The sequence below is a fragment of the Hippopotamus amphibius genome, chromosome 5 (genome assembly GCF_030028045.1).
Source record: "Hippopotamus amphibius kiboko isolate mHipAmp2 chromosome 5, mHipAmp2.hap2, whole genome shotgun sequence".
Taxonomy (NCBI): Eukaryota; Metazoa; Chordata; class Mammalia; order Artiodactyla; family Hippopotamidae; genus Hippopotamus; species Hippopotamus amphibius.
In genome coordinates, this window is record NC_080190.1 from 158832356 (window position 1) to 158859647 (window position 27292).

A 27292-nucleotide genomic window follows, 5' to 3' on the forward strand; every position below is an offset into this window, starting at 1 on the left:
TTCTCAAAGAAGCCACACTTCACTTGCTCGGTTGTACAGGTGTTGCAGTACCCAGACGGTTTAAGTCTCAGAACTTGTGTAGAAGGGGGGCTGTTCCCTGAAACACTCACCTGTCAAATCCACCCCCTGCGCCCCCGCAGCCACAGCACACCATCCCCGATGTCTTCATCTGGATGCTGAGCAACAACAAGAGGGTGGCGTATGCCCGCGTCGCCGCCAAGGACCTGCTCTATTCCCCCGTCACCGAGCAGATGGGTCAGCACTGCGGGAAGATCAAAACTCATTTCCTCAAAGTAAGTCTGGACCATTTTTGACTCAAAGGTGGGAAATCTCTGTTTTTGCTGGGTGTGTGTCCTAGTGTGTGTCCAGATCTCTGACTCGACCCTAAGACTTTCGAAGGTCTGAGGACAACTAGGACACCTTGCCCCTTCTTGATTCAAGTTGTGTTTTAGTGGACCATCCTGGGGCTGAATATTTTCCAGTTTTCCAATTACTGTGCCACCAGACATGTGTAAGGTTTTGTTTGTTTTTTTTTTTTCAACCTAGTGGATGTACCTTAAGGTTATTTTAATTTTTACTTTTTTGATTATTAAGAAGAATGAACATTTTTCTATTAGTTTCCTCTCTACCTTTTCTCTTGAGTAATTTATCTATGGCATCATTTCACACGAGTTTATCTATATTTTAGAAATAGACTTCAAAGAAAATTACAAGAGGAGAGGTTGCTATTCCACAGAACTGCTAGTTTAGGACTCCTGGTGGCTTTACGCTATAAAAATATGAGTCTTTCATCTTGAGTCCCTGCACCGTTCACGAGCACAGGGTCATAGGCACAATCTCTGGATAGAGTCTACTGTCTTTACATGAAGACGTGAGACTTTCCTGGAGACCCTGGTTACTTTACCCCTACTACAAAGACATTTCTATCCCAGAAGTGGACTTGAGCAAACACGGAGAAAGGCTGGTCCAAGAGCTTAACACTCACCAATGACTGACAGCAAGAGCGTGTGATTTGACTGATTAATTTTCCCAACTCACAGTGGGCTGTCCTGCCAATGTGAGTTCTGATTGTTTGATACAACGTAATTATCCTTCTACTGCTTTAGAAGGGGGATGAGAAGGCTCAAAACTACGCCATATGAAGAATAGGTGAGGAGATAATGTTTAACTGAGAAGAGAGATTTGACAGCATGATAGAGATTTTAAGTGTTTGCAGGGCTTCCACATGGATGGTGGGTTGATTGTGTGTGTGTGTGTGTGTGTGTGTGTGTGTGTGTGTGCGCATGTGTGTGTGTGTTTCCAGAGGCTAGAACTGGGCCCCATGATAGCTATTACAGGGAAATAATTCCCTAAATAGAGGTCTACAGTGTGTTCTTTGCCCCCTTGATATGAATATGGCCGTGGGCAGCTAGATAAGATAGCCTCTAAGCGCATCCAATTGCTAAAGTCTACTGTCCATGTGATGGTTAAGTGTTGCAGAAGAGGCAGTGTGGGGTAATGGTTTCATACCTTGGCTTTGAATAAGGTGAATCTGGGTTGGCATTTGTATTAGTTTACTAGGGTTGTTGTAACAAAGTGCCACTACATGGCTCAAACGGCAGAAGTTTATCACCTCCCAGTTCTGAAGGCTGGAAAGCTGACGTGAAGGGATTGGCAGGGCCGTGCTCCCTCTGAAGCTGCTAGGGAAGCATCTCTTCTAGCTTCTGGTAGTTCCTCGGCTTGTGGGAGCATAACTCCAATCTTGGTATCATGTTCTCCCTGTGTGTGTGTCTTTTTTCCCCTGATGTCCTTTTTTATAGGAACCCTATTGCAGATTGACCTCATTTAACTCTATAGTGACCCTATTTCCAAATAAGGTCATGGTCTAAGGTACTGGAGGTTGGGACTTCAACATGTGCATTTGAGGGGAATACAGTTTTACCTCTTAGAGAATTCCAGGGTTAATATTAGGAGCTGTATGATTTGGGGACAGTTACTTAACATCTCTGTCTCCTATTCTTCATCCTTCAGATGGGGCTGATGTTGGGAGCTAGTGGATAACTGCATGTAAAAGAGCACAGTGTACCTCCCCCAGAGTCAACGCACAGGAAATGTTGGCATTCGAGCAAATGAGAACCCAACAGCTAGGGGACATTTCCACGGAGATGTTTGTGGCTCTTATGTTACTTTCTGTCATGTGTGTAAAAGGATTTTTAAACCCACCCCTGTAAAACTGAAAAAAGAAAAATTCACCCTAGTTATTCACCACAAATATTTCTTCAACTTTCTCCATCTAAGGAATTCTGGGGTCACAAGATACATTTGTCTTAAAAATAGCAAATCATTTCTGAAAGCCCGTGCTAAAAATATGAGAAAACCAGTGTAAAGTTATTCCTTCCTAAATATTTTGATGTATCCTGGCATTATTTAAAATTAGAACAAAGAACAACTGTCAACTAAAGCCAGAGAATAGACATCACTGGGAGTTTAGGACCTTTACCCTGTGGCCTTGGCTTACTTCTTTTTTTTTTTTTAATAAACTTATTATTTATTTATTGGCTGTGTTGGGTCTTTGTTGCTGTGCTGGCTGGCTTTCTCTAGTTGCAGAGAGTGGGGGCTACTCTTCGTTGCGATGCGCAGGCTTCTCATTGCGGTGGCTTCTCTTGCTGCGGAACATGGACTCTAGGCTTCAGTAGTTGCAGCATGTGGGCTCAATAGTTGTGGCTCACAGGCTCAGTAGTTCCATGGCATATGATATCTTCCCAGACCAGGGCTCGAACCCATGTCCCCTGCATTGGCAGGCGGATTCTTAACCACTGCGCCACCAGGGAAGCCCTCAGCTTACTTCTTTATCTGGATTTTCCTCTCGCCATTGGGATTATTTTGGGTGATATCTTTGTGAATGTTGAATTCAATTGTCCTGACATGATGATACATCTTGATAAGACGATTCAGCAAAACTATCTTCATTCCTGTTCTGATTGTCATCCCTGCTTTTAACTCCCTCCCACCACCTCCCTTTATGCCCTGTTTCTTTTCACCGAATTGGTAAATCTGAAAAAAGCAAGGGCTGCTCCAGGGAGACAAAGTATTCACACACCTGCTACTCACTCTGGTTTCTTAACTGGGAATTAGGAAGCACAGTGAGACAAAGCATAGAATGTAAATCTCTCAAATCTCTAGGCCAGAGTTACCCCAAAGTTTATTCTATGGAACAGAGGTCCTTTGAAAAGCTCCATAAACATCCCGTGTTCAGACACATTTGGAGGTTGCCATTGCAACCTCTCTTGGCATTTCACGGTGCCTGTTTAGCAGTAGAAAACTCGGAGTCCTGCAGTCAGGAAATATCTTTTACAACCCACGCTTGTCAACCTTATTCAACAGAATAGCTATTTATGAAATTCAGGAAACTACTACACCTAGGGGGCTCAGGTTGGCGGAATATTAATCTAAAGAAAACAAAACTGCCTGACCTGAAGTCACATGGCTAGGTAATAGTAAATCTGGAACGGCAAATCAGGGTCCCTGTTCTGTGACCGTTCTTTCTCTCTAGTTTAAACATATTCATGATGCTGCTAAAAATGCTGGAACAGAATTTGCTGACCTCAGCCCAGCCCACCACCCCGAAACGCAGAGCTCTCCCCCTTCAGTCTCAGAAAAGGACATTCATTAGCGAAAGGAAACTCTTCCTATGCGAGGAGCTGGATGCACTTGCCAGAGGGAGGTACCCAATCTCATTTTTTTTTCCTCCTTGAGTCACTTCTTAGGGCTGAGTCCGCGCCTTCTCAGTCTTGTTTCCGCCTCTATCCTGGCTTCTGCTCCACAGTCCTGAGTCCAGTCTCTTCCTCTCAGGCCTCCAAATTTCCATCCAGCTTTCCCTAGGATGCAGCAGACAGCGGTGGCTGCAGACATCCTTCCGGGTGCTGCCTCAAAGTGAAGTCTCTTCAAGGCCAACACACCTTTCTCTCACTAATATCAATGGACCAGCTTCAACACAGTTTGTGTGAATGACCATCTTTCTCTCCTTTTTCTGACTGGCCCAGATTTCCCTTCTTGGTAAGCCAGCCAACATTTCATCAGGACCCCAGAGGGAGATGCGGTTACGGGACAGGCTAAGTCTTTAGCGTTCTGTCTCGTGTAATTTTTACACATTGATGATCATAGTTTTTTGATGCAATTTTGCATTCTTTAATTATTTTTCTCTGTTTTTTTTTTTTTTTTTCTTTCCCTCCCTGCCTTGCCATGCTATTCTTAAAAGGAAAGAAATTGCTTTGGTGGGTCAGGCTTCAGGAGCACAGTAGAGAAAGGAGAATGGGGAAGGCTGGAGGTGGGGAAGACACAGCCCAGGCTGGAAATGACGTGAAGTTAAGCGTGGGTTGTTGTTCCTGCGAGCACCTAGGAAGATGCTCAATGATCTTGCATGAGTTCCAGCTTGGATTGCTAAGTGAGAGACTGCACTGTCTTGCACACAAATTCAATGTGTATATTTTTTAAAAGATGTAAACACCGCAAACTTTAGGCATGCAGCCATGGTCCTTGTATAACATTTTCACAAGATGTTAGCTGAGTTTTGGGTTCTAACCATGAATTCACACACACAGTTTGTTTTCATAACAGTAGAGATGAAGGATGCTTTGAGTTTTTGTTTTACTTTTCTTTTTAATTAATTTTTATTGGTGTATGATTGCTTCACGATGCGGTGTTAGCCTCCACTGCACAACAAAATGAATCAGCCATACACATACAGATATCCCCTCCCTTTTGGACTTCCCTCCCATTTAGGTCACCACAGTGCTTTAGGTAGAGTTCCCTGTGCTACACAGTGTGTTCCCATCAGTTGTGTTTTACTTTAAGAAGGAAAGGCTTGGGGGCAACACAGCATAGTAAGTTAAGAGTCTTGCTACTCAAATACTTAAAACTGTAGTCTATAGACCAGCAGGATCAGCACCAATAGGGAGAAATGCAGAATCTCAAGTCCTACCCAACACCTACTGAATCAGCATTTACATTTCAACCAGATGCCAGGCAATGCACTTGCACGGATACACATATCAGTGTGTGAGGAGCACAGGCTAAGAGGATGGGTTCTGGAGCCAGGTACAGCAGGGTTGAGTCTTGGCTCTATCTTTCCCTCGCTCTATGATGTTGGACAGTTGTCTTCACCTCTCTAAACCCCATTTCTTCCCTTTAAAATACACATAATAAAAGAATTTACTTTAGGGTCATCGTGAAAATGAGTGATAACCTATGGCTTGTTAATAGTATGCAAGCAATAGGACGTTCTGTGTGTAGGAACATGTACTTGCATGTCCTGTGTGAGGAACATCAGAGCAGGGCCTGGGGCAATGTATCTGCTCAGCAAGGAGAAAATATTATTATTAGAAAAAGAAGTAATTCAACAAATATTTACCAAGTGCTTCCTGGGTGCCAAGTACTCTTTTAAGCATTGGAGACATCACTGTGATATGACAGATAAAACTCCTGCCTTTGTGAACTGATGTCCTGTGATGCATACAGATGGCAGAGGGATTGCTTTTATTACAACAAAATAACCTTAGGCTCTCAATAAATGTTTGATTGAACAAGTGCTCGATACATTTTAGCTATTATTATTGTAGAAGTGATGAACTGAGGGTCGCGGTTATAATTTTTAAAATTATGAGCTGCAGACTGGTTGTCTTCACTAAGAACAAAATGACCTTGTTTTGTTTTTTTTTAAGCTGAATAAATAATGGCCTCCCACTCCCTAAAGAATAAAGTCTTAAACTCCTCCACGCACTCAGCAGGATTCTGCAGGCTTGTCTGTGTCATTCTCTGTTCCAGCTGAAACATTCTGTTTCTTTGCTGAAAGCTCTTAGTAAATCTGTCCCTGGCAATGAGTAAGCACTCACTAAACCTCAGCCCTAATCACCACTGTTAGTTCCTGCCCCTGTATCTTTGTTCAGGCACTTCCCTCTTCCTGGGACGCCTTCTGTACGAGTCCAGCTCCAAAGTACTTTATTAAAGCCGACTGGAATAAGTGAGTTTTAAAGAAAGGATGGAAATACCTGCTGCTTCTTCTCTGGTCCTGTGGCATCTTCTCTCTTACACTTGACTTTTCATTTGAATAAGTGAATGCAAGTCGGCCTCCTTGTCCAGATGTGAGCTCTTGGAGGGGAAGCCCAGGACTGTGTCTCAGTCTTTGCGATGCCCTTCTGGTCCTGTTCCCTCAGCAAGGTCTGGTGGCAGTTGGTAGTAGTTGCTGAGTTGAGCTGCTCACAGTCTGCTTGGGGAACTCACAGAGCAAGACAGGAAGGCAGGTGAACAACCAGGCACAATTTGGGGTTCTGGGGCTTTCCACGGGTGCCTGGGAAGTGGTCAGAGCAAGTGGTAGCCTCTCCTAGTGGGATTCTGTGATTCTCAATGGAAAAGAAGTGTTGTGGAAGAAAAGAGAAATGTGTATTGGTGGGAAATCCTAAGAAACACTGAGAAGAGGCACCCAGAAGAATCGACCAAATCTGGAGGGGGGCCGCTTTTGGAATGAAAGCCTTGTCAGAAGTCCTGCACGCAGCCGAGCCTGGGGCCGGGGACTCCTTGGGGGCAAGGGGTCCCGTAATCCTGGTGATGGAGAGATAGAGGAGCCGCCCTGCATTGAGTTGTGTCCTTGACATGTTGAGAACACATGCACCCACCCACATACACTAGTACACACATCAACATACAAGTTCAAACAAACAGAAATATAATTGCAAATCTAAGTACAGTCAAAGGAGGGAAAGCAGGGTAGTAAGGGAATTTAAAACCACACTACGTGAGGAAGGGGTGAAGGCACGAGAGGTGTCTAGCAGGAAGAAAGGACGAGGTAGAGCAGGTAGGTTTCCTTCAAGCCCACAGGGGCCCAACCTATGGAGGAAGTGTTTGTGTTCTGCTGAACAAAGCAAAGAGGCAGAGGCTGTGGTTGGAATTCCAGGCAATTGGAAGTTCTGGGAAGGGAGGTTTCCACTCAGGGTGGGGAGAGGCAGGCTGTGGGGATTCAGAGTCCAGAGTCGAGATCTGGTATCATCTCTCCTGGTTCGAGTCCTGGCTCCATCACTTGAAATCTAAGTGATCTTAGGAACTTAGGTAGCCTCTCTGAGCCTGAGTTTTCTCATCTATAAAACAAGGGCAATAACCACACCTACCTGTTCGGTTTAAATGATCTGGGGCTTGGAAGTGCTTCGCACAGGGCCTGCTTAAGCTTCAGGCCCCATCAAACCTGGATCCTTCTCTAAAATTGCGCATCATGGACACGGGGGTCATTGGTCTCATCTGAATATGAGCCCCAGGGAAGGACCTCTTTCTCAAAGAGTGAGGCCCATAATGGCTCCTGTAATGAGGTGGTCTTCCTTGTAACCTTTCCCCAGCTTCCTGGAAAACGGCCGGCTGGCTGGTCAGTGCAAGCGAAAATTGACGTGTACCTGTGGCTGGGCTCCACCAGACACTCTAGTGCCATTTTGAACAACTTACCAGCAGGCTATGAAGCGGAAATGTCCTCCACAGGGGCTGACACCAATCAACCCCCAGCCAGTCTGCTCTACCAAGGTATGATGCCCACTGGGCAAAGAGGGTTGTAAGATGTCTCTGGTGGGCTTCTGAGGGGTGGCGTGTGAGTTGTTTCCACATTATTTCAGAATCAACTTATTTGCCTCTTTTAATACAGTCGCTAAATTTTCTTTCTGATCTTCCAATATCCCATCTAAAAAGAATAAAGTGAAGTCATTAAACACAACTGGAATAAACATTTATATTTTTCTGTTGATGGAGAGAATGCAATATGAGTTTCTTTGTCGGCAGACTATATAGATTGAGTTTGCATTTAAAGCAAAAGATGTCTTTTAAAGAAACACCAGTGAGTTCTTGTGCTCATAAGACCTTTGGAATTAAAGCAGAGTTCCTTTTACATGGCATCGAAGTTTTGACAGCAAGTATTTACATTTCCTAGTAATGACCCAATAGAAACTGGTATCTTTGTGGTCACTCATGTTTCTCTAGCTTGGTTCCTGACTTGGCTACTTTTAGAAATTCAGCTTGGTTAATGTAATCCTCTCTTCTATGTAGATATTTTCTATGCGTGCCTTCATGTTTACATTTTCATATAATTTTGAACTTTATTCTAAGTATTAACGCTTTACAATTGTATTTTGCTTTCTGTTTCCAAATTGCTTCAATTTGCAGGATCTTTGCTGCTGAATTCAGATAGGGTAGAACACAGTTTTGCCTTCACTTCAATTGAAGTTGAGTTTTGAATCGAGCCAGTGTCATGAAACAATGGAGAACTGTCTACGAATACACGTTTTCCGTGTTGCATAAGGCTCCTCTGATATCGATTGAACTTGACTGCCACTGGAATCTAAGTGGCTCAATAGTTAGAGAAGACAAAGTTCTAGAGATATGTATCCAATGGTTCAGCTCATGGTTTCCATGCCCAATATCAATGTACAAGAGCAAGGAAAGCTCAGCCCTGTCTTTTTGAAAAATGCACGTCCCCTACCATGTGCCAAACATTGTGCTGTATACTTTGTGCATAAGATTTAATTTATTTCTCACACCAACCTTGGGTGATTTCTTCATTTTATAGGTGGAGAAGGGGTGTATCAGAAATATTTAGAAACTGCCCAAGATCACACAGCTAGTAAATGATGAAATGAACTACCTCCAAACTCTTCTTTATTTCCACTGCTTTCCATTCTGTCTTTAGAGTTTTCATCTTTGGGTGAAAACACCCACATCAAGTTACCTTTTTATTTCTATAGACACTATCTCTAGAGACCCAAGGTACCTGGACATATTTTCTGTCCCAGCTGCTAACAATTCAGAGGAGAGGAAAGACTTCCCAAAGCTTTCTGAGCCTCTGCAGCATGTTCTTTTCACGGGATGACCTAATAAACTCGCTCTGCTGTGCCCTGACATTGATGGCATTGGCTGCCTTCCACACCTCCTGGAGAATTTGGTTTCTTCATTCATTTTATGCTTCAGAACATATCCATTCAACCAAGGATGAGTTTGCACCGCATTTGGAAGGCATGGTGGGAAAACTAGTGGGGATTGTAGAGCTCAGTGAGAAGTGATCCTGGCCTTCCAATGGGGGCAGACGTGTCTCTAATAACCACACACAGAAAGGGAGCCACAGCACAGAGATGGGCCACAGTATGAGAGCAAAGAGGAAGCGGACTTAACTAGTCTAAGGAACAGAGCTGGTAAGACTCAAGATTTCAGAAAAACAAAAACCTAGGCTAAGTCAGTGGCGGCAGTCGTGCAATGTCCCAACTAGGTGGCTGCACTGGGAGCTCCACTAAAGTTGTAGGGTGAGTCACGTTGGGGGCAGCCGGTGGACGTTCTCAGGGGATGAACCATTCTCAACCTCACTCCCAGGTGAGAAATTTGCCCACTTAGGTAGCGTGTTGAGGAGCACGTGGACTCTCTCTTTACATATCTGGGTCAGGAAATTCCTCAACCCTCTGCTGAACATTCCTTTGTTTACTGTCACCCTTTTAAGGAGCTCTCTTGGGTAAGAGGGTAAAAGGGAAAAACACTTTTAACAGTTTTTGTTAAGGTGGTTTTCTGCCTTTCTTCTGCATGACTTGTTTATATCACTATTTCTCTATTTCACATTTAACACATAACTGCTCGCTGTGAAAGATGAGGATTTACCTCTGTAATGTATCCAAGCTTTTACCTCCTTGTTCCAATTTTAGATAGATAGTTCTGTTGCTTAGGGTTTTTCTTGATTCAGTGCAATCTCAATTAAAATGCCAGCAAGTTGTTTTGTGGATATCAACAAACTGATTCTAAAGTTCGTATGGAGAGGGAAAAACCCAGAAGAGTCAACACAATATTAAGAAGAACAAAGTTGGAAGACTGACGCTACCCGACATCGAGACTTACTATAAAGCTACAGTAATCAAGACAGTGTGGTACTGGCAAAAGAATAGACAAATAGGTCAATGGAACATAACAGAGAGTCCAGAAATAAACCCACATAAATACATTCAGTTGATCTTTGACAAAGAAGCAAAGGCAATACAGTGAGGCAAGTGTAGACTTTTCAACAAATGGTGCTGGAACAACTGGACATCCATAAGCAAAAATATAAATCCAGACACAGAACTTACACTGTTTGCAAAAATTAACTCAAAATGGATCATAAACCTAAATACAAAAGGCAAAACTACAAGACTCCTAGAAGATAATATAGGAGAACACCAAGATGATTGTAAGCGGCAATGACTTTTTAGATACAACACCAAAGGCATGATCCATGAACGAAATAACTTTTTTAAAAAAGAGGGTAAAGGGGAACAAATGAATATGAAAAACAAAGAGGGGCCATGCAAGGGCCAAGTATCGTAAAGTTCATGAACCAATGAATATAATTATCTCAGCTCTTCCTTGGGGCTCCCCCAGTGACCCCTGGTCTGCCCCACCAGCCGCACTCTCTCTGTCTCCCATCCCATCAAGCAGGTGTGCTCACTCCTGCCTTTAACCTCCTACGTCCTCTACCTGTCTCTCCCACAGGACACTGAGCTCTGGCTCCTGTCACTGGGAATGGGGCGCTTGGCTTATCTGCTGCCCCGTCCCTGGAGCTCTCCGAGCACAGGGACTATCTTAGCTGCTTCAGGATCATCAGAGGCCAGAACTGTGCCTGGTACGCTGTAGGTGCTCAGAATGACATTGGCTGGCTGAATGGCAGATGGATGGATGGAAGACTCAAGACTTTATTGAGTTTATGGAGGCAAAAACAATTTGTGGAGCCGTCCCTTTTTATACACACACATGCACACACACACCAGTGAAAGCAGGAGAATTACGAGGAGGTGAAATGTGGTATTTTTGTATTTTTGTGTTTTTTAATTGAAGTATCATTGATTTACCATATGAGATCATTTGTACAGCATAGTGATGCAGTATTTTTGCAGATTATACTCCACTACACATTATTGCAAAATAGCGGCTGTAATTCCTTGCGCTGCATTCCTTGTGTTGCTTATCTGTTTTACACCTAGTCGTCTGTACCAGTTCATTCCATATCCCTACTTTTTCCCTTCCCGTTGTCCCTCTCCCCTTTGGTAACCACGAGTTTGTTTCTGTATCTGTGAGTCTGTTTCCGTTTTGCATATAGATTCCAAACACGTGGTGTTTTAGAAAGAGATCTGGATTTTGGTATCTGACAGAAATGAAATCCAGGCTCTGGCATTTGCTGTGCAAACTTGGAAATGTATTTTAGCCTCTTTGTGAGCCATTTCCCTCCCCTATAAAATGGAGATGGTATATATTTCCCAGGGTTGTTTTGTTATGAAGATTAAATCCCACAGTGTGGGGAATGCACCGAGGAGAATGCCTGGTTCCAAAGTACACAGGACCCTGACCTCTTCCCTCACCTTCCCTGTGTCCGTTTTGGTCTCAGAGGCTGTCAGTGCCCGCGGTCTCCTTGGTCTGTCTCTGCATATACCCACGATGCACAGCACACGCAGACACCCACTCGCACACACTGTTCCTTGGAAACCTGCTAATGCAGCCTCTTCCCGTTATTTGTCCACAGACCGGCACATCTTTCAGCTGAGAGCTCATATGTACCAAGCCCGGGGCCTCATCGCAGCCGACAGCAACGGACTTTCAGACCCTTTTGCCAAGGTCACGTTCCTTTCCCAATGCCAGACCACAAAGGTAACCAGGGAAGCCTACCTGCTTTCTCCCCTCAGCCCACAGCGCAGCCACAGCAGACCCCAGGAAAGGAAAAACAGGGGCACGTTGCAAATACCTGTGTCTCTGGATGTGTCAGTGTTTGACTCAAAAGCACAGGTATAAGGAAGGATGGACCTGGGGAAGGTCTACTGATCCAATATGATCTGTTGTCCTAAAGCCAAGAGAGCAAATACTTGAGTCAAAGGAAGGGTGGGAGGAAAAGAAGGATGAGGAAGAAAGGGATCTGGCACCCAGAGCATCTGCTGGAGTGATGGGCCCAATGCCAGGTTCAGTGGGAATGAGCAAACAAGAAAACAGCACAGACGACCTGCATGAGGCTTATGAGCCGGTCTTTTTTTTTTTTTATAGATTATAGTCGTTTTTTTGTGGATTCTGTGGGTTTTCTAATGTGTCGTGAATAGAGACAGTTTTATTTCTTTTTTTTTATTTATTTAAAGAGAACTTTTATTTATTATTATTTTGGCTGCATTGGGTCTTTGTGGCTTTGCATGGGCTTTCCCTAGTTGCACCAAGCGGGGGCTACTCTTCTCTGCAGTGCGCAGGCTTCTCATTGCGGTGGCTTCTTCTGTTGCAGAGCACGGGCTCTAGGCGCTCAGGCTTCAGTAGCTGTGGCACTCAAGCTCAGTCGTTGTGGCTCAAGGGTTCTAGAGCGCAGGCTCAGTAGTTGTAGCGCACAGGCTTAGTTGCTCTGCGGCTTGTGGGATCTTTCCAGACCAGGGCTCAAACCCGTGTCCCCTGCATTGGCAGGCAGATTCTTAACCACTGCACCACCAGGGAAGTCCCATGATCCAGCCTTTACTCAGGGCTCTTGGGTGGGGAGGAAAGCTTTCCCACTTTGTGGTCAGGAAGCCCTAGACTTTGTACTTCCAGCTGGGGGACTTTGCACACTTTCAACATCTCTGTGATTCAGTGTCTCCCTCTGTAGAATACTGCTTCCTGATGGATGCCGTGAGGATTAAGGGAGATGGATCTGTACCTGTTTCCTTTGCTTTCTTCCTGTACACTGAGTGCAGACATGTGAAAAGGGGTCTAATCAGGACACGTCTAATAGGCTGCTTTTCTCATTAGATGTGTTCTCTAAGGATTTACCCTGTTCTGAGGGAGGGAAGCTCAGTAAAGGATTTGCCCACCTCTGGGAATTAAGACAGAGTTAAGACACGAAGAGACTTGAGCTTACATTCTAGCTCATCTACTCTCCAGCTGCCTTTACTCACTAAACCTCCGTTTGTCTTCTTAAAATAGGACTGTTGGGAAGAAGCAAAGAGCTAAGTGTACAAAGAGATTGATGAGTAGTGGCCATTACATTGACTGATGTTAAGAGGGCTGACATTTCTCCCCAGAGTGAGGCCACGACCTGGGAGATGGCCCTTTGATTTACGACACTCAGATTGAGAGCATAACGTGAGCTAGCATCTCTCCCATTTCACCAGCCCTGGAGGAGTGCTTGTTTTGTGCCAGGTCCCGTGCTGAGCTCGGGGAAGCTGGGGGACCCGACTCTGCTCTTGCACAGTGTTCAATCCAGGTGTGGAGCTAGGCAGTCCTCTGGGCAGACAAACTGGCCACACTGTGATAAACCCCACAGTGCTGGACCTCCAAGAGCCACAGGGAGAGGAGGGTTAGCTCTGCCTGGGAGGGAAGTCTGGAGAGACCTCAGAAGGAAGTGACTGCATCCTCATTTAGTGAATAAGCATGAACACCAGAAGACTTCAGACTCCTTTCTCTTCCCTGTATCTTGAGAGGTAGTACGTAGAGCGGTGATTAAGAGTATAGATGTCGGAGCCGTATTGCCTGGGTTCAAGCCTGAGCTCTTCCATTTATCAGCTGTGTGACCTGAAGCAAAATCCTCTTTGTCCTCAGTTTCTTCATCTGTAAAATAGGGATGGTGATGCTGTGTACCTCCCAGACGGTGCCCGTTTATAACAGCTCCTGTGTGACTGCTTGTTATTATTGCCATCGAGGCTTCCCACCAGAAACAAGGGGATCCTCAAAGGGGGCCCCTTGGAAGCCGCCTCTGCCTGCACAGCTGTGGGGTTCCAGGCCCTCGGAGGTGATCTCAGGGCTCTGGGTGGGGCAGGGGGTTTGCGTGAGCTCCCTGGACTGCTAAGTAATTCTCCTTCTATTTTGCATCTCCATACAGTATCTTCATTTGATTTAGACTCATACCTCAAAGAGACAGAGGACATTTATTTATCCAATAATCATTTGAAAGGGAAAACAGGTTCTGTTGAACCCTAAACTTTGCTTCCATACTTTTGAGCCAAGTACCTAATTTTTAAAATAATAGCTGTCATTTACTAAACGCTACCCCTGTGCTAGGCACAATACTAAGCATTTTATATGCATTTTTGGCTACATCTAGCTGCAGCCCAAAGGTGGGTGTTATTAGTGTTCTCATTCTGCACATGAGGAAGGTAAGGCTTGGAGACTCTTTAATGAGAAGATGGTAGAGCCAAGAAGGATACCCAGGTTGGTCCAATTCCAAAGTCATTTTGCTTAACCATTCTCCTTCCGTTTTGGTAAGAAAGGGTTCTAGTTTCCTTCTCCTGTTTCAGTGTGTGCTGCCTTGGTGGGGCTGATGCGTGTGTGACGTGCCCCACTCGTGCACTCTTCAAGGTGGGGAAGGCTGAGCCTGGGGTCCCTGCAGTCATAGTTGAGCTGGTCCACTGTTCACCTGATAGCACTTGTCTGGACAGACCACATGTTGCTTAAGGAGAACTGTCTCTGAAGGGCCTGGTCTTGCAGCCAATCCTTTATAAGTGACAATGTACGAAATATTTCAGAAGGGGCATCCAGCTATTCCAGACACAACTGAGGATGTGGAACTTGGAAATCTTGTGGCGACAGGACAAAGAGAAAGGCGAGAAGGACTACGAGGCTAAAAGGGGGGCATAGAGCAGGAGGAGAGAGGATCTTAGTGAGTGGGGAGAGTGGAAGCTGAGATTTCAAACAATCAGATTATACTGAATCCCAAGGACCCGGGGGTCTCTTGTTAGACATGAGTTACTCCTGTGCACCAAGACTAACATGTGGTAGGTAGTCAGTAAATGTTTACTCATTTATAAATGTGTGTGGGGTGAAGTGGGTTGGGCAATAAGCACTTATTGAGCACCTACTGTATGCCAGGCACTTAATATACTTTATCTTAGACAAGGGCCATAACAACTCTACAAGGTAAATGCTAACCCCATTGAAATGAGTGAGACTAAGGTTCAGAGAGGTTAAATCACCTGCCCAAGTTGGACATAGGCAGGTTGTGAAACTAGGGTTCCATTCCAGGGGGTCTCTGGTTCTAAAGCCACGCTCCATCCATGGCATCTTACTCCTTCTTCAAAGTGTTAAACTGGTGTTACTATAATCTCTCCAACCATGTCATTGAATGAGTTTATAAAGCATAAGTCCTCAAGGAAGCCCCAAGGGAATGAGGTGAGCTGTGCTCACCTTTGCAGAGAAGTGGGAGAATGTATTTTTGTTTGGGTGAGCCTTTCAGTACCTCTCAAAGGTGGCCACATGGTCCTTTTATTCATGGGACAGGCCATTACCCACTCATTCATTTATACAAGTAGCTATCAAACACCTGCTAAGCACAGGATGCTGCGTTAGTGCCGAAGACTGTGCCTAGCACTTTGAAGGAATAAATATGTGATGAATGAAAGAGTGAATGTTGGCCTCTGGAATCTTATCAAGTGGCAATTATAGCCCAAAGTGCCAAGGAAGCCATCAGAATATTTCTGTAGGAAAGAGGCCCTGAGAATCATAAATTGCTTTGGCATCACACTGTTGCATGCAGGCTGCAAAAAAGATCACATTTCTATTTTCGAAAGCAACATAAAAACACGATTTTTGTGTTGTCAGTCACTGACACAGGGAACTTTGCATTGCAACACCATTAACTGCTGTTCACAGGTTAGTTGAAACCATTCTTTTCCTGTCCAAAAAATTAAGATTTTCTCTGAAATGCTATGTTCAAAAACCTCACTGTGTCTCAGGCATAAAATACTCTAAAGGCAAAAAGCAAGGAAGGAAGGATATTGTGGAATGCATGATATTTTTATGACTCACATAAAAAAGAGCAATAAAAATATTCTTTTGCAGCCACAGAGCAAATGATTTAATGCCGTGACTAGAAATGGCTCTTGATGTAAAACTCTGAGATGACAGTTTTATTTGAGCTTTGGAACCTAAGCAGTAGTTAGTTTAGGCCAGATCTCTCTCTAATCCCTCTTGGAGAGAATGGCGAGAGGTGAGGGTGCAGTGCAGAGGTGGTGTGGAAATTTCCTCGGAACCCAGCAGCCGCTGTGCAGTCTGTGTTAACCTGTGAAATCACCATTTGCCCTCACAGCCTGGGAGACTGTGACTGTGGCCTCTTTCCAGGACAGGCCTCACATGTGAATGCTACAGTTTCTGCCCAGGTGCAGAGTCACCCATCCTGAAAACAACCCTAGCCTCTAGCTCTGTGAAACTGGCATGTTTCCAAACATCCAATTAAATAGAGGATGCAAGCCCATCACATCCTCCTTTCTGAAGGTACCACTTGAATGGGTTGGCAGGGCACTCTGGGCCACTTCTAGGTGAAACATTCACGGTTCTGAACGAGTTAAGTGGGTTGTTGTCCTTTGTCCTTTGGTTTCTCCCTCTGCATAGTGGGTGCAGCCAACTTCCAATGTCACAATTTGCTACGGAAGAAAGAATGATGTCATGCAAAATGGTGAGGGTTGTTTTGAAGACCCTGGTCAGTTCAAGGCAGTCAGATAAATATCCACAAAACAGTGGAGTTCCAAGTAAGGAATATTAGATTGAAAATCCACTTTCGAGTATTTGATGACAAAATTTTATTTGCTCACAAGCAAAGAATCACTAGATCTTCCCCATCCTCAGTTTGTCCTTCCGTAAAATGGCAATCATATCAGCATCTACTTGGCGAGAATGGATGACGTCAGCAGCCTGGGCTTTGGTGCCAGATGACCCGGGGTTGAATCCCAGTTCTGCCACATGCTGGCTCTGGACAAGTGAGCCTTGGTTTACATTTTCACCTCCCAGACAGCGTATGTGACGCATCGCAGCCAGCACACAGTACATGCTCAACAGAGTGTAGCTGTGTTATCAGCACAGCACTGCTGGGGGGATTGACTTGGAATTATGCCAGCAAACAGGGTGCTGATCAGGTGGGGGGGGGTCTTCTCGTGAAATTTACGTAAGCTCCTCCAGCGCAGGGAATCTGCAACCCTAACAGCTGATGCTTAGTAGTGCATGGGTTTCCTTTGTTGCTTGCATGTTGAATGAGTGAGTAATGATGACAAGGATGCGTCCTCTTTACCCTCCATAAGGATCTGTCGAATGCACCTCGGAGCCCCCTCCCACCCAATCAAGTGACCTTTTGCGTGTCTTCTGGCCCCACCTTCCAGGTCATTTCCCAGACCCTTTCCCCAACCTGGAACCAAATGCTGCTCTTTAATGACCTGGTGCTGCACGGAGACCAGAAGGAGCTGGCAGAGTCCCCGCCGTTAGTGGTGGTGGAGCTGTATGACAGTGACGCAGTGGTGAGTGTCCCAGGGCTGCGCTAACTGTGCCTTGCTAAAAACTCCCTGTTCAACTAACTTCCTTTATTTAACCAGCCTGTGACTGTGCCCGGAGGCAGTCCTCACCTGGGGAAACACTGATTTACAGAACCAGGGAAACTGGTGATGATCATTTGCTTTACTAAAGGGGTTTTCGCTTAGATTTCCCCTTTAGATTGCAATTAAAATAGGATCTGGTTCACTAAAGTTCAGTCCACATACACTTCTTCAGGAATAAAATTATTATGGCAACCTGTGGTTGTACCCAGCCCTCAGCTAGTTCTATATCCTATTGTTACTTAATAAAAACGTCCATGCCTTTTGAAAACAGAAGGTCTTTACTGATCTTGCCTGGCTGGAAGGAAAGGGATATATTGTCACTGATTCAGCCTTTGTAACTGGGTCTGTTTTTTGTTTTTGTTTTTGTTTTTTTCTGGTCGTTGCTTCCAAGCCCTGAAACAACACATTCATCTCTATCTCATTTCTGTTATGATGTTAGCCAAACCTCTTCCTCTCCAAAGATGTCTGTGTCCTGAAATGTTGGGCAGATTCAAAAGCTTACTGGAGGATATTTTTTCTTTAATCACTAAAACAAATCTTTTTCTTTTTTAAATTAAGAAGTCTGAAAGGAAAGGCAGAGGTTTATTTGTTTTCTTTAATGTCTTTACCTCCTGTGGAGGTTGCAGAAGCTCAAATATATTGAGTACAACAATTGTTCCAAGAAGCCTTCCTAAAGCCTCCTCACCTCCTCAGAGCATCCTGGCAGCTCTGACCTTCATCAAAGGTCAGGAGGAAATTAGGATGGGAGGATTGTAGAAGGTGAATAGGGACCTTGGAAAGCATGAAGCCCCCTCTTGCTTTGGAGAAAAGGAAACAGAAACCCAGAAAGGTTAGATGCCTTTTGCAAGGTCACAGTTAGCTGGAGGCACAGCTGGAATTTGAATTTAGCCTCCTGTGTCCACTCTTGCCCGCACATGTGGGAATGGCTGGAGGGGCTGCATCCCTTTAGACATGCATATTCTGCTTCTCCATGTCACTCTCTGGGCCCCACTCCCCCATCTGTAAATTGGGGCTGGATGTATATGTGTTCTACTGCTGCGCCTCAAGTATGGACTTTCTGTAGAGAAGGTCACAAACTAAGTACCTTTTCAACTGAGTCCCTAACAACATGGTTCCAATCCTAAGTGTGTTTATTTGACAACCATTAACAACAATCAAGCATCACTGAAAGCTCCTCCTAGACCCACCCGCTGGGCTACGTGGGTTTCCCTCTGCCCCTCTGCTTTTCAGATCCCCTTCTAGATCTCCATTCAGCCATTGCCTTCCAGGGCCCCACCCCAAGCCAAACCCTGCACAGAAAAGCAAGGCTACATTCTCACATCTAAAGGAAAAGGAAATGTAGGCGAGAAAGGAAATACAAAAGTTTTTGTACATTCTTCCTTGAGGTACGTGTGGACACACAAAATGTGCTACCTGTGGGCTGCAGCCATCGCAGTCCTCTGGTGATGATCAGAGCTTAGATCCTGACTCTGCAGGACCCAGCTTCCAATCTAGAGCTTTCTGTCATTCCCCAAGTGGCTTGTGTCCTCATTCAGATCCGCTGGCTCTGTAAGAAAAGAGTTTGTATTTGGCAAATAGGTTGCTTGTGTTTATGTTTACGCTTTTGTTTCCAGGGCTCATTTTACTTAATTTTTCCGAGCCAGGATTATGGACAAAATAATTGTGTGGCAGTTCATTCATTTCATATCCAGCTGCCCTAACTCCCCACCCATCCCTGGAACAGGTCTGATGCCACCTGTGGATACCAGAAGACAGCTTTGTTTGTTTTTAAGTGTGACCAAGCTAAACCTCAACCACGCTTCCTTCTACGGCTGGGAATGCACGTGCTGGTTCGTGAGTCCAAAGGCAATGAATCAGCACAGATGCTAAAACCCAGCCTCAGCCATAGAGAATATGGGCACTGTCCTTGGAAGTGGAGGTCATGGATCCAAAAGATTTCACTCAATAAATATGCAATGAGTGCCTGCCCTGTGCCAGGGGACATAGCAGTGAATGAAACAGGCGATCCTGCATGCATGAAGCTTACATCAGAGCAGTTCCTGAGATAAATAGCAAAGCAGCCTCATGCTCCAGCCCAAGCTGCTCGTGTGTACTTAGGCTCCTGAGAGCAGGCAGGAGGAAGAGGCAGGAGACAACACCATCAGCAGTTCTTAGAGAAACTTACCACTGATACATACATACAAAGCTGTTCTAATAGCCTCTTTTTACTACCAAGAATGATAGGGCAGAATTGCTCTGTAACTTAAACGTGCTGACCTTAATCACTGCCATCATCACCATCGTCATCATATTACTATGTATTGAGCACTTATTGTATACTAGTCATTGTGGAAAGCATATACATCATGATTAATTGTCATGGCCCTATGAACAAGGTATTTTTAACCTCTTTTTAAGCATGAAGCTTAAAAAAGGTTGAGTAACTGGCCCAAGACCCTTGATCTTGAAAGTAGTAGATATGGGAACTCCAACTCACATTTGCCTGGACTCCAAACTTGTGTTCCCAACCACCATGGTGCCCTGCCCTGAAGATCTTTTAGAATGTTTGGTGCCACCTTATTTCTCCTTTTCCCCTTCAAATCTACCCTGGGTGATTGTTTTAACTTCATTCCACTGAGCTCAATACACTGAGAAAGGAGATAACGCCTCAGATAGCCTTGAGCCAGGAAGCCCCTAAGATGACCTTGGAGTTTTCCCTGGGAGCCTAAATGGATTCCACTGCTCCCCAAGCCTATGGGAAGGGATAAGAGGGACTTAGCAGAAGAAGACAGTGACACAGTATCAGGAGGGAGATGCTGAGGCTGACAGTTTTGTGAAGATTAATTACAAAATCGCACTGTTGCAGATCAGAACCAAGTAGGTGACCACTAGGGACAAAAATTCATTTCTTTTCTGCCCTAGGGGAAGCCTGAATATTTAGGTGCCACCGTGGTTGCTCCCATTGTGAAGCTATCTGACCAGGACTATGAGCCCCCCAGGCTGAGCTATCACCCCATCTTTTTTGGGAACCTCTCTGGAGGGGACCTCCTTGCCGTATTTGAACTGCTGCAGGTAAGTGAACTGGGAGTGATGTTTGCACTAGCCATCTATCTAGTCTACCTCACCAGAGAAGCAGCCTCTCAGGAAGTGCACATCCACCATGCTATGCCTGGTCCCTCCCTGGTATCCTGTGTCTGGAGACAGCTCCTTCTGGGGATCTGGGAGGCGCCATTTAAGAACTCAGGTGACAGGCTATTCCTGGAGCCTCTGTGCTGCAAGTCAGAGTCCCAGAATGAAAGGTCGGTATGGGTTTGGCCAGCAGTCCTTGAGCAGCTCTACACATCAGACCCTGAGCTCCATACAGACCACAAGAGGATATGAAAGGGGACAGGAGCAAACATTAGTGGACACTCCCATGTGCCCCGTGTTGCGTTTGCTGCCTCACATACCTCTCATCACACTGAAACATCCCTTAGTCTTATTAAGGTAGGGGTTATGATTCCTGTTCTATGAATAGTGAACTGAGGATCAATGCAGTTGACTGACTTACCTCATCACGCTGCTGGTCGGTGGCTGAGCTGAGAGCTGAACTTAGACCAAGTCTTCTGCTCCTTACACTGTATCACAAAGTTTCCCAAAGACAAGTTCTTAGTTGTCCCACTAAGACATTGGGGAATTTATGAGCTTGTGTCTAGGAAGACTTTTTCAGAAAGCAAAGGCGGGATACTTGGGGAAGGCTGAGTCTCTCAAGTATGGCTGTCCAGTCAAGGACCAAATGGGACAGAGAGATGACCTGGGAAAGAAAGGACCAGGTGGGCCTGTATCAGAGAGATTTCTCTCCCTGACCACCCCACTCACTGAGGGCAGGTGGCACACTTGCAACTTTGGGTCAGATCAATCCCTATCTAGGAAAGCCCATTTTCCAGAAATCCCAATTTAAAAAAAAATCTTCTTGCAGAGAAACTAGAAAGCAAACATTCCTAAGACACACCGAGTGGGTAAGAGGGAAGGTGTTAGAGGTGGATCCCGTGGGTATAGATCTCATTCCCACCACTCACTAGTGTGCGATGTTGGGTAAGCTCCTTAATCTCTCTGTTTTACCTGCAAAATGGAGATGACAATTAACCGGCCTGAAGTGCCTGGCATGGAATCAACACTCAACAAATGCTACCTAGTTTATTATTATTGTTCTTATTATACCATGGAATAGTCAAGCAAAACATCTAGTCCCATCTATTTATTTCAGGTGAAGAAATTGAGCTGTATAGAAAGGTAATGACTTGCTCGATATGGCAGGTTGAAGCCTCGAATCCAGGTATACAGACTCCCCTGAGAGCTGGAGAGGCTGGAGAGCATAAGAGGAAGGGAACAGCTACTGGGTTAGACACACTTGTACTCAAATCCAGACTGCCCACGTGTGCAGCCTGGGCATTGCCTATGACTACAGAGATGGGTTCTGAAGTGCACCCAATCAGACCTTGATTGTCGTCTGTGTTGACTTAAAAAAATATATGCACAATATGAGAGTTGCGAGTTATGTTTTATTTGGGGCAAAATGAGAACTGCAGCCCCTGGGAGACAGCACTTCAGAGAGCTCTGAGAAACCATTCCAAGGAGGTGAGAGGAGGAGCCAGGACATAGGGGAGTTTTACAACAAAGGACGGGTAGTCAGAAGGTCGAAAGATTACTGTTAATTAAAGAAAACCAGATATCTCAAGTTAAGGAATTTAGTGCTTTTCTATGTATGGGAAGATGTAAGCTCTGCGCTCATAGAAATCATTCCTTTGATATGCACCTTAGCTGTATTTTCCGCCTGTATTTTCATATCCTGAGTTTCCTTATGGCTCACCACAGGGAGTGGCTGCCATCTGAGGGCTGCTAGATGGCAGGCATTCTTTTCAGCCCTGAGTTTTTTTCAGCTCACCTGATCACGTTGGAGGGCTACAATCCTTGATGACTGTGACATCCTTTGTTTATTGATATGGCAGGAAATATTCCATTTATAAATATTCCATTTATCATCTGGTCATTGCTCCACTTAAGGATGAACTTTTTAAGGCTGGAGTGGCTGCCTTGGAGAAAGAGCAAGGTCTCCGTCAGGGGAACTGAAGCTGAACGAACTCTTAAAGGGACAGAGTAGCAGGAACCCAGGTATGGGCTCCAGCTCTGTGATGGCTGTAGTCTAGGAGGGGAGAGGAGGACTAGCGAAATCTTTGTCTTACAAATCTTAGGGTCTAGGATCCCAGGATGATCAACGAAGTGAGAGCCTAATAGAACCAGGTCTCCCCAGATAGATGTGCATTGCACAGAATCATGGACTGTTAGCACTGAAAATGACCTTCAAAACCAGCTGGTCCAGTCTTTCCTCAAGTAAGATCCCAGGTGGTTTTAGGCTGCCAATGAGTGAAATCAGGAAGAGCATTAAAAAATGTTGAATCAACATTGAGGGAGTTTTGCCTTTTTTCTCCCAGGTTTTTTGAGATATAATTGACATATAACATTGTGTAAATTTAAGGTGGACAACATGATAATTTCATACATGTATATATTGCAACATGACTGCCACAATAAGGTTAATGACACATCTATCACCTCACATAGTTGACCTTTTTTGTGTATGTGTGTGTGTGTGTGTGTGTCTGTGTCGTGAGAGCTTTTAAGATCTACTCTCATAGCCACTTTCAAGTGTACAATACAGTATTGTAACTGTAGTCACCACGCTGTGCTTTAGATCCCCAGGGTTTATTCATTCATCTTCTAACTGGAGGTTTGTACCCTTTGACCACCCTCACCCACTTTCCACACCTCCCCACCCCTGGCAGACACCAATCTATTCTCTGTTTTTGTGTTGTTTTTTTAGATCCCACATATAAATGATATCATACAGTATTTGTCTTTCTCTTCGACCTATCTCACTTAGCATAATGCTCTCTAGGTCCATCCATATTGTTGCAAATGGAATTTTGCCTTTTTTGATCCTTCTAACTACTTTTAGAAGAAAGTCTAGTTTGACGCCCGTCTGTATATAATACCTCTCTTAACTTGCCACCTTCCTTTGTAAGAAAGAGCACAGGCTTCAGCTTCAGTGCCTCTGAAAAAGATCAGCGTTATCTACAGGAACATTTCCCAAAGTCTGCTTCTTGGAACACCAGCCCCTCCAGACAGAGTGAAAAGAAAGTTTAAGAAATGCTACACATGACGTATTCCAATAACATTGTTTTTGTTTTCACTGGTTTTCTTTTTAAAGGTACTTTCCATTGATGGGGAGTGGCGATTGTTTTACTTAGCAACCTGAAATTTCCTTTCTAGAAACAAAACTGTATCTAATGAAAGTGTTTACTGAAAAATAGCACAGATGGTAGCACAAAGTGGTAGAAGAATGACAGCTTGGAGAAAACTAGTACAATGCTCCCATTTTACATGCCAGAAAGCTGAGGCTCAAGATTGACTGAATTGGATTCAGTCAACTGCTCTTTTTACTGCATGACGCTTCCTGAAGGGAGTCCCCTAATCTATCAGTGAGGGGGCTGGACCGTCTGATCCCAACAAGTCCTCTGGACTATCTGATCCCAAATGGCCCTCTGAAGGCTGGGCTTTCTCCCAGTTCCATGGTCCAACATCTCATCCTCCCTCCCTCCCTCTCCCCACAATGAGCTGGGTGGACTAGTGCGAGATCCTGCTGCTGCCTGACAGCGGGGTGGATGGAGGCAGCCTTGTCAGAGGCAAGCAGCCCAAGTGACACAATTCATTAGGGTTTCATTAGGACTTCTTCTCAGTTGGTTACTTGTCCAAAAATTAATTTGATCATCAATGCCACGTGGATCTCCTACAGGCTGAGAAGGTGGGAGCTGGAAAATGCCTTCATTTGTCACCAGAGGCTCTCAGGTTCCATCTGTGAGTGGTTTACCTTCAGCCTATCTGTCTCCATTACTGACATGCTTCTCTGTCTCAGAAGAAGAGTTTATTACCTGGGTTCTTCGATGCCGCAGACTGAATTCCTTTTCTCTATTTTCCTCCCCTACCCAGCTAGCTGCTGCCTGTCCTCCCAGTCCTGGCCCACTGCCCCCCTGTTCTCCTAGACTCTCTGCCTTGAGAATTCAGACTTCGCTGTAATTCTTCACTCTGGGTCTGTATCAAGGGCCAGGCCAATTGTTTCAGCCAGATGACTGTCCCTTGTTCCCGTAGACTCTCGTTCTCATCAGGATTGTTCCACTGGCCTCTTTCCTGGTCTCCTGACCTCCCCCTCTTTCTTGTTCATGTCACCCTCCACTTTCCTTCCAGAACACAAGTCCACCAGACCACTCTCCTTTTTGGAAATCATCAATGGCTGTCTGCTTCTTACCTCCAGGAACATTTTCCAAAGTCTGTGTTTTAGAACACCAGTCCCTCTAAATACAGTAAAAAGAAAGTTTGGGAAATTCTTCATATTATGTCCCTCTTGGGGATTTGAAATGCCCATTACCATAGTAAAGACTCCAAGAAGTCAGCTATAAAGCAACTTTTGAAATTTCCTTTTGAAATTCAATATTTCCCACATGTTTTTGAGTACAAATATTTTCTTTTTGCATAACTCTTAATAGTTCATGAAAAGAAAATCTAGCCCAGAGGAGAATGTCAGACTTCCACAGCTTGGCATTTAAGCTCTCCCCAAATTAATTTGTCTTCAAACTGCTTTTTCAGTGTCACGTTTCAGCACAATTCCTCTGCACATACCCTGGCCGCTTTACAGCAGACTGTTCTGAATTCTCAGACCTCTCACCACACAAATGTACTCCTCTGCTTTTAGCCAAGCTGTCTTCCTGTTCTGAAATGTCTCCGTACTCTGCCCACCCCAACCCCTGCACTCTATTTCTCTATTTAGGAAACTGATCATCATCACTGTTCAGGACAAGAGTTGCCTCCTCCAGGAAGCTTTCCCTTCCCCCAGCTCAGTCAAATGTTTTCTCCTCTTCCTTCCTATGTCACTTTGCCTCTTTTTCTATTTAATCCAGGCTTTGATAAAGGCAGTCGTTTACAGACTTGTCTCCTTTAATCTGTAAGTTTTCTGAAGGAAAAGACTATTTCACTCATGCATTCATGCACTCAAGCAAAAATTTTTGAGTGTCTATTCTGTGCCAGGCACATTCGTAAGTGTTCAGTGAATAAAACTAACTCCCTGACTTCGTGGAACTTGTAGTTTAGGGCCAGGAAGATAATGGACAACACTATGTAAATTATCATAGAACAGCAGTGTGATGTGAAATGCTGACTAGAAAGGTAAAGCAATGTGAATTATGAAGTGGACGTGTGTGCTGGGGGAGGGACAGGGCTGACATTTTAGGGATGCAGGGAAGGCTCACTGAGAAAGTGGTATTGAAGTCAAGACCTGAAGTGGGAAAGGGAGTGGGTCATGTATATATTGGGGCGGAGAGCATTAGATGCAGAGGCAACAGCAAATGCCTGCTCCTGAAGCCTGAGTGCTGGCGTGTTTGGGGACCAGCACGGAGGCCGGTGTGGCTGGAGTGGAGTGAACGGTGGGGAGAAGGTAGGAGATGAGGTCATAGGAAAAGGATGACATGGAACCTTGTAAGGACTTTGGCTTTTACTCTATGAAGATGAGAAGCCAAGAGAGTTTTTAGTATAATATCTGATTTACATTGAAATACTATGGATGCTGGGTTGAATATCTGCTGATGGGACAAGGAGGAAAGCTGGGAGGCCCTTTAAGTAATCCAGATTGGAGAACTGGAAGCTTGGATGAAGAGTGTAAAAGACAAATACCATATGATATCACTTACACATGGAATCTGAAAAATGATACAAATGAACTTATTTATAAAACAGAAACAGACTTATGGTTACCAAAGGGGAAAGGGTGGGGAAGGGATAAATTAGGAGTTTGGGATTAACAGATACATAATCACTATACATAAAATAGGTGAACAACGAGGATTTACTGTAAAGCACAGGGAACTGTATTCAGTATATGGTAATAACCTATAATGGAAAAGAATCTGGAAAAGAATATATATGTATGTGTGTATATATACATGAGTCATTTTTCTGTACATCTGAAACTAACACAACATTATAAATCAACTATTATTCAATAAAAAATTTAAAATTTATCAGTAAAAAAAGACCGTAGGCATGGAAAAGAAGGGAGGTGGCTTCTGGATATAGATCAGAGTCTACAGGGCTGGCTGACGGATTGGTGGTGGGGTGTGAAATTCATCTCCGTATCACATAGGAGAGCCAACAGTAATATTTTACACCTAAGTAGACTCGCAATACAATATTTCAAGTACATTTATTCACTCATTCATATAAGCTATGTAAAGAAAATCTGAGCCTAGGCTGATATCGTTTTCCTCAAGAGAGGCTTTAAATCTGCTTCTAGTGTGGTTTGGGGCACTAGCAATCCTAGAGCATCTGAGTCCAATTGAAGACTAAGGTAATTTGCAATTGAGCTCTGATCTTTGCAAGGATCTGTCAATTTCCAGTTTACCCTTACTCCTAGGGAACTCACTATGTGCCAGGAAGTGTGTTAAGTGCTTTGCATGCTCTCTCATCAGTTCTTCACAGCAACTCATGAATCCGATATCATTATCTTCACTTTACATATGACAGAACTGAGACTCAGTGACACTGAATAACTTTTCTAAGTTCCGCAGCTAATAAGTGATGGAGCCCAAAACTGGTACCCGCCCACTACATTGAGTACGAGGGATAATGGAGGTATGGATGACAGGCTGGGGGAGACAGAGAACGAGCAAGGCTTCTGAGCACCAGTGATTTTTCAGATTGGGGGGGGGGGTGCTGGAACTAGGGTCCTACCTGACCGCCAAGTGTGGCACCCCCTTAAAATCTGCACCTTGTCCTGGTCCTGTAGCTGGACCTCCTTGGAGGTCCTGATATATTGTCTCCACTGGGATATTAGAGCAGCCTGGCTTTTGGACCAGCCTATCCTGATTCTTAGCACTTTGCCTTCATAACAATTCTTTCTCATCCCCTGGCCC

General features: G+C 44.6%; 1 protein-coding gene across 1 annotated transcript in view; it reads left to right on the forward strand.

Annotated features, from left to right (window-relative positions):
- Positions 1-27292, forward strand: part of FER1L6 (fer-1 like family member 6) — a 118229-nt gene that overhangs the window by 44026 nt on the left and 46911 nt on the right. The window contains exons 17-21 of the mRNA XM_057737004.1: positions 141-293; positions 7362-7539; positions 11537-11661; positions 17103-17237; positions 20217-20366. Coding sequence (XP_057592987.1) covers positions 141-293; positions 7362-7539; positions 11537-11661; positions 17103-17237; positions 20217-20366 — 741 coding nt within the window. The remainder of the gene's footprint in view (positions 1-140; positions 294-7361; positions 7540-11536; positions 11662-17102; positions 17238-20216; positions 20367-27292) is intronic.